General features: G+C 38.9%; 1 protein-coding gene across 1 annotated transcript; it reads right to left on the bottom strand.

Annotated features, from left to right (window-relative positions):
- Window positions 1–351: 351 nt before the first annotated feature.
- LOC130134846 (uncharacterized) lies at window positions 352–3,077 on the bottom strand. The gene is made up of 3 exons (XM_056302588.1): window positions 2,353–3,077; window positions 1,439–2,252; window positions 352–429 (listed from the first exon to the last, which is right to left on the bottom strand). Exons 1-3 carry the CDS (start codon window positions 3,075–3,077, stop codon window positions 352–354), a joined length of 1,617 nt encoding a protein of 538 aa, XP_056158563.1.
- Window positions 3,078–17,508: the final 14,431 nt, after the last annotated feature.

The raw sequence follows: 17,508 nt of genomic DNA, 5'->3' as shown, positions 1-17,508 counted from the left end.
CATCAGGATCTTCTGTCACTAGAGGTGTTGGATCATCCATACCTCCCCATCCATCCGGGACAATGTCACAGGGGTCAACATAGAAGCTCGGGGGCGCCGAGTATTTCACATAATAATCGAACTTGCCGCTCGGTTGCCCCAAAGTGTCGATCACCTCTTTCTCTTCATGCATCATTTTTGCAGGGCCTGGGAATGTGGCACGGATGTGTGAAAGCAACCTACCACGCCCACGTTCTTCACCATTCGGTTCTTCTTCAGATTGCTGTCTATTCTGCCCATCTCCTCGACCTCGACCACGACCACGTCCACGTCCACGTCCCCCATTATTTGTCTCGCTTGACCTCTGGTACCCTAACCCAGTAGTGTGGGGCCTCCAAGAGACTTCCACCGGTTGGCTGATACCTTGACCAGTCCTACCAAGGCCTTCACCTGGAGTAAAGCCATGGGACACCATTACTCTTCCAACCATGACTGCAGCATTTGACATCTCAGGAATGGACGGTGATGATCCTCTAGACGCATGTATGGTAGATACGGGCTCGAGCGACTGATAGCTCGATTCTATTTTGCAATCCGGCTCAACATAGGGGATAGCAGTCGCTTGGTAAATTGGGTGCTCTTCTTCACCGTGGACTGTGACTAACTTTCTCTCCACAACGAACTTCACCTTCTGATGTAGACTGGATGGCACAGCTCCGGCAGTATGAATCCATGGACGACCCAACAGAAAATTGAATGCAGTGGGAATATCCATGACTTGAAATAGGATGTTGAACATTGTTGGTCCTATCTGTATGTCAAGGTGGATTTCTCCCATTACTTCTTTCTTCGTTCCGTCAAAGGCTCGCACGGAGGTCTTCGCAGAATTTATCCTAGAAGGATCTATCTCGAGGCGGTGTAAAGTCGCCAAAGGACAGATGTTCAAGGCTGATCCGTTGTCAATGAGTACCCGGGCTATATGCGAGGCCTTATATTTGACAGAAATGTAAAGTGCCTTGGTATGCCCCCTCCCTTCCAGAGGGAACTCTTCATCTGAAAAGGCTATGAGGTCCTTGAGGAGTATAGAACCCACAAATTCCTCCAATTTGTCATGATCGATCGTCTCGGGCACGTGGACTTCACTTAACACCTTCATCAGGGCCTTTTGATGTTTGACAGACGTTTGGAAGAGTTCAAGCAGAGAGATTTGCGCGGGCATCTTGCGCAATTGTTCAACTATGTTGTATTCGCTAGCCTTAATCACAGCTAGAAACTCCTTGGCTTCTTCATCAGTAACAAGTTTTGCAGGTTGGGCATTAGCTTGGCCATAGGTACGCCCAGATCTGGTAACCAAGTCGACATCGAGACTGTAAGACCAAGGGACTGCCTTATCATCACCGTACTCATACGGTTGAGGTATCTCGATCACTATTCCTTCATCAGCTGTAGGCGTGCTTACTACGATCTCTTCATTATCAGATGCGTCTTCGAGCGGAGGCATGTCTTCAAGTAAAGGGTCGAGCTTGTCCTTCCCAGTGTTCAATGTAGCAAACTCCTCCTCCCAATTAATAACCACTTCGGAGATAGTAGAAACGATGCCAGTGTGGTCAGCATAAACGATCATCCCAGCTTCTACCATTCTTGAGATTCTTTCTCTCATGATAGCCAGGGGAAGGACCTCGTTACTTGGGTAATAATCGGCTTTCACTAACTCACCGTAGACGTCGGTGGTATACACCTTGACATTCTTGATTCGACCAGCATCGAAACTAAATATGCCATTCACATTGCCCGTGTGATCAGGGAGCGGGTTGTTTAGAACATTCGGCCTGGCAGGTTGGAATGAGAAAGCCTTTGTGTCCAGGAGATCCTGGATTCGATGCTTGAGGGTAAAGCAGTTGTCAGTTGAATGCCCCACTTCGCCCATATGATAATCACATTTCTTAGATGGGTCATAGTTATAGAATTGCTCAGGATTGGGCCGCTTTGGCTCAGTGGTAAGCAAGCCTTTCTTTCGGAGGACCGCCAATACTTGAGACAACGACCCGGGGAGGGGGGTGAATTGCCTCTTGTTGTTCTTCTTCTGAAAGGGTTGACGACCCATATTTTGTTGTCGAGCTTCTGCTACTTGGATTGCTGGGACATGGTTAGCATTCCGCCGGCCCGGTTGGGTATAAGTCACATTCACTTCAGCTGCCGGCTCTTTCTCCTTTCTTGCACCAAATCTTTTGGTCGAGGAAGACGGCTCCACAAACCACCCATCTTTCAAATTTCTATCTCAATCATTCGCCTATAGGGATGAGTTGATTGAAGTTGTCAGCCGGAGTAGCTACCATCCGATTACGGTATTCGAACGGTAGAGTTTTAATAAACATCCTCTTCAATTCACTATCTATGGGTTCTGGGATAATCTGTGCGGCTATGTTTCTCCATCTGATAGCATAATCCTTGAATGACTCATTCTTCTTCATCTGAGCACGCTCGAGGTCATCACGGGTGGGAATGATGTCCGTTATGAACCTGTACTGCTTTAGGAATGCTTCGCTAACTTCCTTCCAGGTTTTGAGGCCATTTATCTTCTTCATGAGATACCAGTTCAAGGCAGGACCCGTCAGACTTGCCTGAAATGCATGAATCATCAGGAGTTCATTATCAACGTACGGTGTCATTTGTACGTGATATAGCTGCAGGTGGGCTTTTGGGCAGGAGGTGCCATTATACTTGTCAAAGTCTGGCATCTTGAACTTCTTCGGGATTTTGATCTGTGAGTACAAAGACAAGTCAATTGAGGGTGAATCATGTGAGCCTTCCAGCTGCTTCACTCTCTCTTCAAGTTTGTTAACTCGTTCATCAGGTTTGTCCTTGTTGACGATAATCTGGACGGGGTCATCTACTAAATCGGGAAGGTCATCATCTTCCTCACTATCGACATTTTTTTCACCTTTATGCTTTAGGGCTGATGCCTCAGGGGATGCAGGAATGGGAGTCAGCCGAAGGGCTTTGATCTCAGCAGACATCTGTTGCATTGCGGCGAGGACTTGCTTCATCTTGTCCTCAATGCCAACGACACGATCTCGTAAGTCAGTTTGATCGGCCATTCTAGTTCTCGACCGCGTACGAATAGGCGATCGTGATCGGTCCGTAATTACTTTACCCGGTAGGACCATGGCAATCACATAGACATGCGCATGAAATGTGAGGTTCGATTTCTATCTAGACTCTGGCTTGCAAAGTGGAGGCGAGAGGATTACCGTGCTAAACCAGTCATGGTGGTGGTTAGGCCGGGGTTCCCTTGACTCCGGCTTAGTCAAGGAGCCGACTCGGGTTGCAAAGGGTGCAACCGTGGTGGGAACTCAATGACACTGTGAAAGAACTTTCGGGACTGAGGAGGGCGACCCGTACCACACGGGTGTGGTCGGGGTGTCCGTTGTCTCAGTACCATCCTAAACCTATGCCGCCCAGGTCCGGCAGCGGGTAGTGTGTGCGGTGTAGTGTAAATGCAAGGCATGCACAACAGGTTATATCATACAGCGCTTCGTGCATAAAATAAACCATACATCCAAACACCTCCCTGCAAAACAAGGGTTAACAATCACGCCTCCTTTTATACCTCCCATTCTGCAAAAACATTTAACACCTAAAATGTTAGGGACATACCTCGGATCCTCGCTGCCAAACAAAAATATTTTTTGAAAAGAAAAACTGGCCTAAGTCCACTAAGAGATTTAACTCAAGTCCCCAGCGGAGTCGCCAAGCTGTCGCGACCTAACATTTCTCTCAGGCTAATGGATTATTAGGACTAAACCTAACTCGGGCCCTTCCAAGCCCTACCAATTCGCAACTTAGGGTTTAAGTTTTTAATATGCAAAAATTTTCATGCTTGGAGTCGCCACTAATCTATTTACGGTAAATCGATTAGAAACCTAAATAAAACATAGGGAGATATGTTTTATTCCTACGAACCAGAGATTCTAAGCTCGGGGACTTGGTTACGCTAGATCTAGTCTAACGCCCTTTCGATACCTTTTCTTTTCAAAAATATTTATGCAGGCAGTCTGGATCCATTTTAACTTAGTCACTAGCATGTGAGGCGATCATGCGGGTGCGCAAACCACCAAAGTAACACCCAATAATCAAAACATTAAATAAATTGCAAGATTGGGAGAATTACTTACCTCGAAGCAACGTAAGCATCTGCATTGTTAATAGAAAATCACACAGACAATCCTAATATGATTTCTACTTAACAAAACAAGGCACTCGAGGTGTTCTTTAGGGTTTGCGCTTTATTAAAATGCAAACTAACCTATATGCAATGACGTGCAAAAAATGACATGCGATTAATGTAACCTAGCATGCGAACTATATGTCATGCGACGACGTGACCTAATTCTAATGACGGACAAATGATTTATTTTTGAATGAATTTCGGAATTAAATTAACATGCAATCTATTCTAAAAAAGGATAATTTAATCTATTCTAAAGTGACTTCTTTTTGGTATTTTTATGAAAATTCGAAATCAAGAATTACCCTAAAATGAACCATCGAGATTAGGATAATATCTAAATTAAACTAGGAAATAAATTACTCTAATTCCTAATTTAAATTAAAAAGTCATCCTATCGACTTATTCAAATAAAGTTATTCTAAACCTATCCTAAACATGCAAAAACTTCTAATTTAAATCCTAACTAACATATTTTTGGATTTTCTTTATTAAAAAAGAGTGATCAAACAAATATAACAACCGCACTCAAACAGTCCACGCAATCCGCAAGATTCTTCTTATCAAATTTGGATTAGGAAAAGAAATCAAACTAACGGTCATATCTATAGAGTTATAGATATCGACGGAAAGCTGATTGTTCGAATTTGGAAAGCAAATAAAATCTATTATCGTATCCAAGTAATTATGGATAAGATAACGATTTGCCGTATCGCCGCGTATCGTACCTTAGGGATAAGGTCGGATAGTCGTCCAGATACGTTGCCAAATTGGGAATAATTCCTAATTTTGGGTATTTTCGAATGTTGCGGATATCACAAAATTATCCTATTATATCTAGCTATCCACAGAATATGCACCAAAATATTTGAAATATCGAGAAAACTAGGAAACCAAATATTCCGAAAGTATCGGATAACGTTCTTACCTAATTTCGGGATATTTCCAAATTTGACCTCGTGGATCGGGATTGCGGATCGGGATGACCGACGGCGGGTGGACCGGCGGCGATGGCAGTGACGACGATGTCGCTCGCGGATCGTTAGGAATTTCAGCCCGTCACCTGCAAAAGAGAATCACGAGCGGGACGACGGACTGACTCGCGACCACGGGGTCGACCGCGAGGGTGACGTGACAGTAGGAGCGCCGGCCAGGGGGCTCGGTAAGGCGGGAACGGGTCCGCGGGTGGCAGCAGCAAGGCGTCGATGACAGAATAGCGGCGGCGGCAAGAACAGGAACAACAAGTGCTTCGTCGTCGGCCAGGAAGGAAACACGTCGATGCTAGACAAGGTCACGTGGCTGCAGTGCAACAGGGAACTGCTTCGTTGTTGTTCGATGTGAAGGTGAGCTCTTGGTGAAGAATCGGCACGAAGGTCCTCTTGGCTGCAAGCTTCTTTCAATTGTAGGCTCTATATTTTTTACTCACCCACGAATCCACTACCCAGCAAACCCCCTGAAGCTTCCTCAGAGGACTCCCTCTATATGCACGCCCATCTCTTCTCTGACTCCTCAAGAACGTGTATTCTCCTTAATGGTGAACGTCTCGCTCTCCCCTCAATTTTGTGGCCGTGTACTCTATTATGTGTGGCATCTTGTTCTCCGAAATTGTGTTCTCCGAAAATTATGAGAGTCCCCCCTCTTGAGTGGGGGTATAATCACATATTTATATCGCAACCCTAGGTTAATTGGCCGGGCTTCCTAGTCCTAATGGGCTTTGGCTTAGGCTTTATCTTTTAATTTTTATTTAATTCCAAATTGACTGAATTAATTTGGGCTTTTCTTTAATTAAGCTTAATGGGCTGATTTAAGCTCAAATTAAGACAACCAAGGCCTTTTAGACTTGTGATTTTCGGCCCCCGTCTTCCGAGTGAGCCGAGTTTCGTTCAGTGCTCGAGCTCGGTTTGCGCGATGGATTTTCAGTTCACTTGCCACCGCCGGTTCGATGCGAAATGCAACTAACCTATATGAACTTAAACTATATGCTATGCAATTTTAATATTTTTGTTTAGGGGTTAAAATTTAATCCCTAATTTTTCTATGCAATATTTAAATAACGGGATCTCCAAAATTTAGGTGTCAACAACGGAGTCGTTCCTTGATACTTGACCTTCAACCTGGTGGTCTTGGATTCGCAGAACGAGCTCTGGATTGGCCGGAAAAGGCTCGGTTTCAGGCCTTCAGGACCAGCCGAGTCAACTGGAACAACTAGGGAAGAGTCACGGCCAAATCACGATTCGCCGGTGCTCCGCCGTCCACGGCGGCACCGAGCACTCGTGAGGGGACTCTCGACCCTCTCTCTCTCTAGATCCTTCTCGTTGGTTTCGCTTATTTCTCTCTCCTCTCCCTCTCTGGCATTTCGTCGAGCATCGTCTTTGCAATGTTCCAGTTTTTTTCGTTTTTCATTGATAAAAAATCCCGCCCAAATTCGGTTAGTACCGACTTATAATCGGTTAGATTGATTCCCTGGTGCCAGTTGGATATTTTTCAGCTGGCCAAATCGAATAAAACGTGCTAATTTGATCGGGGGAAGTCGGTAAAGTTCTGGGCACGGGAGTTATTTTATGGGTTTTGAACGTTCTGAGGTGATCCGGGTGAAGAAGACGGGTCACTGGGTCAGGTCGGGTTGACCTGGTCAACCCGACAGGCTCGATTTTAATTAAAAACTCAAATTGGACTCAATTTCAACCGATTTTTCAAATTAAACGCCAAAATTGAATTCCCCATCATATTCCGAACCCAAATATATGATTTTCCCCAATTTTCGCTATAATTGTGTCCGAGATTTTCACATTTTTGTATTCGGGTTAATAGGATTTTATTCAATTTGACGTCCTAATGACCTGATTAGTCAAAATTGACGCCATAATTGAATTACCCACATCTGATTAACCCTAGAATTGATGGTCTCATATTTCGAAAATTTCATATTGGGCACTATTCCCAATTTGGGTTCCAAATTCTTAATTTTCAATCGAATTTTGGGGATTTTTTATTTTTATATCGAATTGTGCAATTGGACCAACCATTATGCAATTCAAGGTCCCAGAATCATTTGTTGTTAAGACACTATGACTTAAAAATGACTAGAAAAAAATTAATTGCTTTTTTGGTTCAATTCGAGTTTAATTTTGCCCAATTTTGAGAAAAACATATACCCAATTGAGATTTTCCAAAATTGATGATGTATTCATGAAATTGGATTTAAAATAAGACTAATGACTATTTTTATGGAATTTTCTGATTCCATTTGCTATTTTTCTTGATTTTCTCGTTTATTTTGATTAAAAGAAATTAAGGAAAAATGCAGAAAAATGCTAAAAAAATTATATTTTGGTTTAGAAATAGGTTTCTAGGCTTGGCCAATATTCCTAGTTCTAATTTTGAGATTTTTGAAAATATGAAAAAAAATGAGCTAAAAATTAGGTGTCAACAAGAACCGACCTAGAATCAGTTAGATCGAATCTCTGGTGCCAGCTGGCCAAGTCAATTTACACGTGCTAGTTTGACCGAGGGAAGTTCATGAAGTCCTAGGTTTAATTCGGTTTTTGTGGGTTTTATTGTGGTTTGAGTGAGTCAAGCGAAGAAGGTGACCGACTTGGGTCGGGTCGGGTTGACCCGATCGACCCGGCAGACCCGGGTTAGTCTAAATTCACCAATTAAGCTCAATTTTGACCCAATTTTCAAAATTAAACCCCAAAATTGAATTCCCCATCACATTTTGAACCCAAACATGTGATTTTCCCCAACTTTTGTGATAATCATGTTCAAGATTTTCACATTTTTGTATTCGGGTTAATAGGATTTTGTTCAATTTGATATCCTAATGACCTGATTAGGAAAAATTGATGCCAAAATTGAATTACCCACATCTGATTAACCCTAGAAATGATAGTCTCATGGTTCGATAATTTCATATTGGACACGATTCTCAATTTGGGCTCAAAACTTTTAATTTTCAATTGAATTTTGCGATTTTCTGATTTTTTTGACAAATTGTGCAATTGGACTAACCATTATGTAATTCAAGGTCCCAGAATCATTTGTTGTGAAGATACTATGACTTAAAAATGACTAGAAAAGATTTAATTGCATTTTTTGTTCGATTTGGGTTTGATTTTGCCCAATTTTGGGAAAAACACATACCTGATTGAAATTTTCAAAAATTGATGATGTGTTAATGAAATTGGATTTAAAAGAAGACTAATGACTATTTTTATGGAATTTTCTGATTCCATTTTGCTATTTTTCTTGATTTTCTCACTTATTTTGACTAAAAGAAAATGCAGGAAAATGCTAAAAAATTATTTTTTGGTTTAGAAGTAGGTTTCTAGGCTTGGCCAAGATTCCTAGTCCTAATTTTGAGATTTTTGAAAATATAAAAAAAATAAGCTAAAAATCAGGTGTCAACAGCTGCCCTTATTTAGGATTGAGCTCGTTAGAGGTTGATCTCAAAGACAATGTGACACTTGAATTTTTAGTCGACTCACTGAACAAGATAAGATGAAAATTTCACAACAATTGATTAGGGATCTTGCTTTTGAAATTCGTAATCTAATCCAAAGGTTTTCTTTTCAGAACATATTTTGAAAGGTTCTTAATGATTGAGGGAGAGAAACTTACCTGTTTGTGAGCGTCTCTTTGCTACTTATCCAAGGGCATGAATTGATGGTAGTGATGATTATGATTGTTATTCTGATTTCGAGGTTTAAGGACGAACCCACGAACCATGAAGACCTGAGGCTCTTCGCCAGAGGATTTGGAAATTTGCCTAGTGGTTCCTCACCAGTAGGACTTTGAGTTTGCCTAGGGGCTCATCACCTGTAGAACTTGAATTTCCCTAGGGCCTCCTCGCCTGTAGGACTTGAATTTGCCTAGGGGCTCCTTGCCTGTGGGACTTGAATTTGTGTAGTGGTTCCTCATCAGTAGGACTTGAATTTGCCTAGGGGCTCCTCGCATGTAGGACTTGAATTTGTCTAGGGGCTCCTCCCCAGTAGGACTTGGATTTGCCTAGGGGCTCCTCGCCTGTAGGACTTGGATTTGCCTAGGGGCTCCTCGCCTGTAGGACTTTGAATTTGCCTAGGGGCTCCTCCCCAGTAGGACTTGGATTTGACTAGGGGCTCCTCGCCTGTAGGACTTGAATTTGCTTAGGGGCTCCTCGCCTGTAAGACTTTGGGAAGACTTCAAACAATGAATGCCTTGATCATGAATTATGTGATTTTTGAGGTTTAACTAACCTTTGTATGGTTTTTAGTTGACCAAAAACTATTTTGAAAAGTGGTTTTGAAATTAATCAAAAACTGTTTGAAGTGTGGTTTTTTTAGTTTACCACAAACTGTTTGAAAACTTGGTTTTAAGTTGACCAAAACCTTTTGAAACATGGTATGGAAATATGCCTTCTTTGCATTAATGCATTTCAGACAAACAAATTTCCTTTTCAAGGACTTATTTGAACAAAGTGCTTGCAATCTTTCAAGAAATGCTTGAAATGATTGTTTGGAAGACCTTCATTAGAAAGGATTTGTCTTAATCTATGAATTTGGTCTTTTCTTTATCTGATTGAAATGGGAATTTGTCGGATATCCCTCAATTTTATCTCTCTTAACCAATCCTCAGGTGTTCGGAGATGTTCGCAATGTATACAATCCAATTGATCCGATAAGGTCTTTCGGAGGACTATAATATTGGCTTGGTCAATGGCTATTCAAAGGATAGGCATTCTGAGGCCAAGAAAAAGGATTTCATCATATTTGACTTCGGGTCTATAAGTTAAGAACCTTGAGAACAAGACAAAATATTATTGCATACACCTCTTTAAGTGATGACTTCTTGTCATAAAGTCATGTTTCTACTCTCAACATCCCAATCTGAAGAGTCTTTGGGGAGAGGTTGTATTATTGGTATTGGGTAGGCTCAAAAGGCTCATTTGTTTGAATTCATGATTTTTTATGAAATTGGTGATCTTCTTGGCATCACCACCCTTTTTCTGTTGTCTACTAGGGATCTTTCTTTTATGAACATCAGAGTCCCCTAAACATTCATTACAATCTCTTTTCTTTTGCTCATTCTCATTTGTTGTGATCCATGATCTCTCATGGTCTTGACTTTACTTTGTCATGACTTTTTTGTCATTTCGAACTCTCTTTTTGAACTCTCTTTTTCTTTCTCATTTTCCTCGGGCATTTGACCTTGCTTTTACCAGGCACACTGCTTTTTCATACCCCAGATTCTTTTGTTTTTGGCCTTCTTGAATTCTAAGGACTTTATGTCATGCCCTTTTGTTTCTTATCTATTAAAGTGGATCATATGCTCATGCTCCAGTGTGAAGAGATGATCACCAATTTAGGGTTCTGAAATGAATATTCAGGCTCAATTGGGCTTTGCCAAAGATAATGTGTTTGGGTCTAAGAAATGAAGTGCTCTTCTTCCTCTTGGGATGTCTTGAGCTTTCATATGACTTCATCTGAAGTTATCACAGAAAGATTGATGCGAGAGTATGCAATAAAATCTTTCTTGATCCTATTCTCCATAGCTGTCAATCACAAACTTCCTGATTTGCCCCAATGTGGGGAGGTTCTTAACAGGGTTGTTTTTGGAAAAACTTCTCCACTGTTTCGGCTCAAATTTGGTTTGCAAGGGATAAACATATGTTTGGGATAGTGAAATGACTGTCTTTCATCATTTCAATCTATGTAATCATTGCGAACATCCCATATTTCATTCGGATGATTTTTCTCACTCACTTCTACATTTTGACTTTAAGGTAGCGAATGATAATCATTCTATTCTGGAATGAGTTCCTGAAACAGAAATAGATTTTCCTATTTCTGGTTCCAAGATGAGTTTTTGAAAAAAGAAACCCGTTTGATAACGACCAAAAATTTCTATTTCTGGAACAGAAATCCGTTTGATAACAGCACAAAATTTCTATTTCCTAAAACAAAAACCCGTTTGATAAACAACACAAAATTCTATTTCCAGGAACAAAAATCCATTTTTTTAGAAATGGAATAAAAATAATTAAAAAATCCAAAAAATTCCTAAAAATCTCAAAAAAATTAAAAAAAATCCAAAAAAATTTGAAAAATTCTAGAAAAATTCATCACAATTTCCAAAAATAAAAAAATTCAGATTTCGGGAAAATAGGAAATTTGTTGAATTTTTTCAAAAAAAAAATCAAAAAATCAAAAATTTCAAAACTTCATAGAATGGCTTAAAATACATGTGGCCACCCACATTTAGTGAAATTTAAATTTTTTAGGTGCCCAAAAAAAAACAAAAAATCAAAAAATTCAAAACTTCACAGAATAATTTAGAATACATGTGGCCACCCACTTTGAGTGAAATTTAAATTTTTTAAGGTGCCCAAAAAAATTCAAAAACTCAAAAATTTCAAAACTTCACATAATAGCTTAGAATACATGTGGCCACCCACTTTGAGTGATTTTAATTTTTTGAGGTGAACAAAAAGCAAAAAATCAAAAATTTCAAAACTTCACAAAATGACTTAGAATATCTGGGGCCACCCACTTTGAGTGAAATTTAAATTTTTTTAGGTGCCGAAAAAAAAATAAAAACATAAAAAAATAAAAAATTTTAAAACTTCACAAAATGACTTAGAATGCCTCTAGCCATCCACTTTGAGTGAAATTTAATTTTTTTAGGTGCCCAAATTGTATTTTTGATTTTTTAATTTTTTTCGGCACCTAAAAAAAATTAAATTTCTCTCAAAGTGGATGGCCACATGTATTCTAAGTCATTCTGTGAAGTTTTGAAATTTTTAATTTTTTGCTTTTTTTTATTTTTTTCGGCACCTAAAAAAATAAAATTTCATTCAAAGTTGGTGGCCACAGGTATTTTAAGCCATTCTGTGAATTTTTGAAATTTTTGCTTTTTTGCTTATTTTTTTTTTTCAGCATCTAAAAAAAATTAAATTTCCCTCAAAGTGGGTGGCCACATGTATTCTAAGGAATTCTGTGAAGTTTTGAAGTTTTTATTTTTTTATTTTTTTCGACACCTAAAAAAATTTAAATTTTGCTCAAAGTGGATGGCCACAGGTATTCTAAGCCATTCTGTGAAATTTTAAAATTTTTGATTTTTTGATTTTTTTTTATTTTTTTAGGCACCTAAAAAAAATAAAATTTCGCTCAAAGTGGGTGACCATAGGTATTTTAAGTCATTATGTGAAGTTTTGAAATATTTACTTTTTTGTTTATTTTTATTTTTTTTTGGCATCTAAAAAAAATATATTTCGCTCAAAGTGGGTGGCCACAAGTATTCCAAGTCATTCTGTGAAGTTTTGAAATTTTTTATTTTTTTATTTTTTTCGGCACCTAAAAAAATTTAAATTTCGCTCAAAGTGGATGGCCACAGGTATTCTAAGCCATTCTGTGAAATTTCGAAATTTTTTATTTTTTTCGCTCAAATTGGGTGGCCACAGGTATTCTAAGACATTCTGTGAAGTTTTTAAAATTTAGATTTTTTATTATTTTTTATTATTTTTGGCATCTAAAAAAAATTAAATTTCGCTCAAAGTGGATGGTCATAGGTATTCTAAGCCATTTTGTGAAATTTTGAAATTTCTGATTTTTTTTATTTTTTTATTTTTTTCGGCACCTAAAAAAATTTAAATTTCGCTCAAAGTGGGTAGCCACAGATTCTAAACCATTCTGTGAAGTTTTGAAATTTTTGATTTTTTGCTTTTTTTTCCCACCTCAAAGATCGTGACTTCCAGATGAACATGTGTTTTGAAGAAAGAGTTTTCTCAGAAATGATTCTCATTTTTGGTTTATAAATAGAAAACCTACTTTTTTTTTTTTGTTCTGATTTCTGGTTCAGAATCGGTTGTGGAACAAAAAGTTGTTCCAGAAATAGAAAAATGGAATTGCGTTACCAAACGGGTTTCTGGTCCAAAACTATTTCTGGGAACAGAAAACCAGTTCTGGACAGAACCAGAATGGTTATCATGCGCTACCTAAGTGTATAGGGGACATGTTTGGATATAGCACTTAAGTGATCGTTTTTCAAAAATTTTAGCACTTAAGTGATCCAAAAAAAACTTTTGGCACTTAAGTGATCGTTTTTCCTAGGATTTGACACTTAAGTGAGTCGGCGAAAACTTTGGCACTAAAGTGAGCGCCGTACACAAGTTATGGCACTTATAGTGTCCTTTTGCCATTTTCTTTGAAATTTTTCAAAGTCTTTTGTCAAATTATCCATTTTTAGGGAATTTTGATACTTAATGCATTCTCAAAGAAAGCGAGTTTCAAAACTTTTGATTGAAACATTTCTGAGGTATATTCTTTTCAAAACAATGTGTTTTGTTTTGCTCAATCTTAATGTCATTCTGCTTGGGGAAAAAGAAGTTCGTTTTTCTCTTGAAAAGGCAACTTCTTCAACACATGCATTCACGATTTAGGGGTACCTGTTTGATCAACTTACCAAGATCCCTCTTGTTTTCATGTTTTTTTTGCTTTGATTTCACTAGGTTTCTTCTTTTTGTTGCTCCCTTTTCTTTGTCCCCCTGGGGATGATAAAAAGAAAAGTACATTTAGGGAATATTAACGGAAAATTGAATTGGAAATAATACTTCCCTCTACTATTTGATAACTCCATCGGGGATTCTGAAGTCATCAACTGGTTTGGACTCCTTTTACTTTCTTCTGCAAAACAGATAAACATATTCATGAAATGCATGGTATGCATGATATGCATGATATTGCACATGTTCTAAAATAACCCAAATCTCTTCTTGAATATTCGTTTTCATTTCACGGGTAGAAAATCTTGATAGCATCTGCATTTACAGGATAGACCAATTCTGTTCCTGTCATATCTACAAGAATCAATGCTCCTCCAGGAAGAACTTTCTTGACAATGTATGAACTCTCATAATTCGGAGTGAATTTACCACGAGGATCTGAATTGTTGAAGATGACTTTCTTCAATACCAAATCTTCTGTTTTGAAATGCCTTGGTTTCACTTTTTTGTTAAAGGATTTAGCCACTCATTTTTGATAGGCTTGTCCATGGCATATAGCTTTTAATCTTTTTTCATCGATCATGTTGAGTTGTTCATATTTTTGTTGAATCCGCTCAGCTTCTGAAAGCTTCAATTGAGATAGTATCCTTAATGAAGGAATTTCTGCTTCAAGAGGTAATACTGCTTCCATTCTATAAACCAAGGAAAACGGGATTGCTCCAGTTGATGTTCGAATTGAAGTTCGATATGCCATCAGAGCATACGATAACCTTTCGTGCCAATCACGATAATTTTCAACTGTCTTGGCCAGTATCTTTTTGATATTCTTATTTGCCGCTTCAACTGCTCCATTCATTTGTGGACGATATGGAGATGAGTTCAGATGTCGGATGTGGAAGTGTTCGATTAAGTCATCCACAATCTTGTTGTTTAGATTTGAGCCGTTGTCCGTAATTATTGCTTCTGGAACTCCATACCTAGCAATGATGTCCCGCCTAATGAATCTTGCAACATTCTTGGCAATAACATTCGTGTAGGAGTTTGCTTCAATCCATTTAGTAAAATAGTCAATAGCAACCAGGATAAACCGGTACCCATTTGAGGCCTTTGGGTTGATTGGATCAATCATATCAATGCCCCATATTGAAAATGGCCATGGCTCAGATATTTGATGTAGCTTATTTGGCGGTGCATTAATTTTTTTTTCCATGAACTTGACATTGATGGCAACATCTCACATGTTGGATGCAATCTGTTTCCATTGTCATCCAATAATATCCCAACCTCATAATCTTTCGGGTTAGAAGATGTCCATTCATGTGCGGTCCACATTCACTCTCATGAATTTCTTTCATGATCTATTCAGCTTCTGTAGAATCCACACATCTTAGTAGGGTTGAATCAAATGATTTCTTATAGAGGGTTTGACCACTGAGGAAGAATTTATTGGCTATCTTCCTTATAAATTTCCTGTCACCTGGTTAGCTTCCTTCATGAAATTCTTCTATTTGAAGATACCTTTTGATGTCATGATACCATGGTTCGTTGTCAAACTCCGCCTGGACCATCATGCAATGAGCTGGTTGTTCAAGAATATTAATTCTCAACAGTTTTATATTCATACCATCTTCAGCTTGTACTAAGGATGACAAAGTTGCAAGAGCATCTGCAAAATAATTCTAAGCTCTTGGGAGATAATCAAATGTTACTTTTTTCGAAGTTTTCTATCATCTCCTCTAACTATCTGTGATAAGGAATTAACTTGGCATCTCGAGTTTGCCATTCACTAGTTGTTTGCAATATGATGAGCATAGAATCTCCATATACTTGCAATCTCTTTACTTTCATTAAGAGGGCTAATTGCAAGCCGAGAATGCATGCTTCGTATTCAGCGACGTTATTGGTGCATGGAAATACCAATTTCGCAGATACCGGATAGTGTTGACCTTCTGGAGAAATCAGTATTGCCCCAGTTCCTGATCCAGATAAGTTGGTGCACCATCAAAATACATGGTCCATTTATCGTCGACCAATGTTAATATACGATCATCAAGTTGTTCTTCAGGACTGGCAATATTCTGCGAATTTTCTGCCAACATGTCTGCTATTGCTCGTCCTTTGACTAACTTTTGGGATGAACTTCTGATGTCAAATTCAGATAATAAGACTTGCCATTTTGCTAATTTCCCGACCAAGGAGGATTTCTCAAGAAGATACTTGATCGGATCATTCTCAGTTGTTAGCAAAATTTGATGATGAAGGATATATTGCCTTAATCTGTGTAATACCCAAATCAATGCAACGCATGTCTTCTTGACTGCCAAGTAAATCATTTCTGATGTTGTGAACTTCTTGCTCAAGTAATAAATGGCTTGTTTTTTACCATCAGATGGTCTTCTTTGTACAAGCACCACTCCCAACGATTCATAGTAAATTGTCAAATATAAGATCAGTGGAACCCCAGGGATTGGTGGTATCAGCACTGGTGGGCATACCATATATTCTTTGATCTCGTCAAAGGCTTGTTGACATTCCGCATCCCACTTCACTTTGGCATTTTTCTTTAACAATTTGAAAAATGGTTTAGCAGTCTTAGAAAGCTGATAGATGAAACGGGCAATATAATTTAATCGCCTCAATAAGCTTCTCACTTCTTTTACCGTAGAATGAGTCTTTAAGTCATATATTGCCTTGATCTTGGAGAGATCTATTTCGATGCCCTTGCTACTGACCACAAATCCTAGCAGTTTGCCAGATTTTGCCCCAAATACACACTTGTTAGGGTTCAGTCGCAACTTGTACTTTCTAAGTCTTTTGAACAACTTGCGAAGCACTTCAACATAATCTTCTCCTTGTTTAGATTTTGCGATCATGTCGTCTACATATACCTCGATTTCTTTGTGCATCATGTCATGAAACAAAGTTACCAGCATTTTTCAAATCGAAAGGCATCACCTTGTAACAAAATGTTCCCCATGGTATTATGAAGGACGTTTTTGCCTTATCCTCTTTCTTCATGAGAATTTGATTATATCCTGAGAACCCATCCATGAATGAAAATGTTTCGAATCCAGCGGTACTATCCACTAATACATCGATATGTGGAAGCGGGAAATCATCCTTAGGGCTTGCTTTATTTAGGTCACGATAATCAACGCACATCCGTACTCGACCATCTTTCTTCATTACGGGTACTATATTGGCAACCCATTCTGGATATGGTACTACTTCAATGAAACCGACTTTGAGCAATTTCATCACTTCTTCTTCTATTTTCTTTGCCAAGTCCGGCTTCGTTCGCCTCAGTTTTTGCTTCTTTGGTGGAATGCTTGGATCAATTGGCAAAACATGTTCAACTATGCTCGGATCAAGGCCCGGCATGTCAGCATAAGACCATGCGAATATATCTTGATATTCTCTGAGCAAATCTGTGATTCTTTCTGCTTCTGCTGAGGGAAGACTTTCTCCAATCTTAACTTCCCTGGGATTCTCTTTATCGCCCAGATGAATAGTGATCGTTTTCTCTAATGTGAGTGGTTTTGATTCTTCATGACGAATCCATTCCTTTCTGATCCATTCCTCATCCTCGTTATTCTCTTCAATATCGCAAGTGATTTCCTCGAAAAGATTTGGGCTATATATGAACATATTATGGATATGCGAATGCTCATGCCTGACATGTAACAAACATGATTAGTAATTGCATACGAAGTAAGTAACGTACCTAGTCCTATAAAAAACCTTCTGGAAATTCATTTTTGAAATTTATTTTGAAAGAATATAAAGACAGAGCTAGTCCTCATATCATCAGACTTCCTTGCTC

The sequence above is a fragment of the Syzygium oleosum genome, unplaced genomic scaffold (assembly GCF_021117445.2).
Source record: "Syzygium oleosum isolate NSW1041296 unplaced genomic scaffold, Sole_v2.1 Sole_v2.24, whole genome shotgun sequence".
Classification (NCBI taxonomy): Eukaryota; Viridiplantae; Streptophyta; class Magnoliopsida; order Myrtales; family Myrtaceae; genus Syzygium; species Syzygium oleosum.
The sequence above is the reverse complement of the archived record's forward strand: the minus strand, read 5'-3'. Positions and strand labels throughout refer to the sequence as shown.

Coding starts and splice junctions, on each gene's coding strand:
- LOC130134846 (XM_056302588.1), bottom strand. CDS start 3,077: ATGGCCGATCAAACTGACTTACGAGATCGTGTCGTTGGCATTGAGGAC. Junction 2,253..2,352: donor GATAGTGAATTGAAGAGGAT/GTTTATTAAAAC, acceptor TGATTGAGATAG/AAATTTGAAAGATGGGTGGT. Junction 430..1,438: donor CTGATAATGAAGAGATCGTA/GTAAGCACGCCT, acceptor GCTTTACTCCAG/GTGAAGGCCTTGGTAGGACT.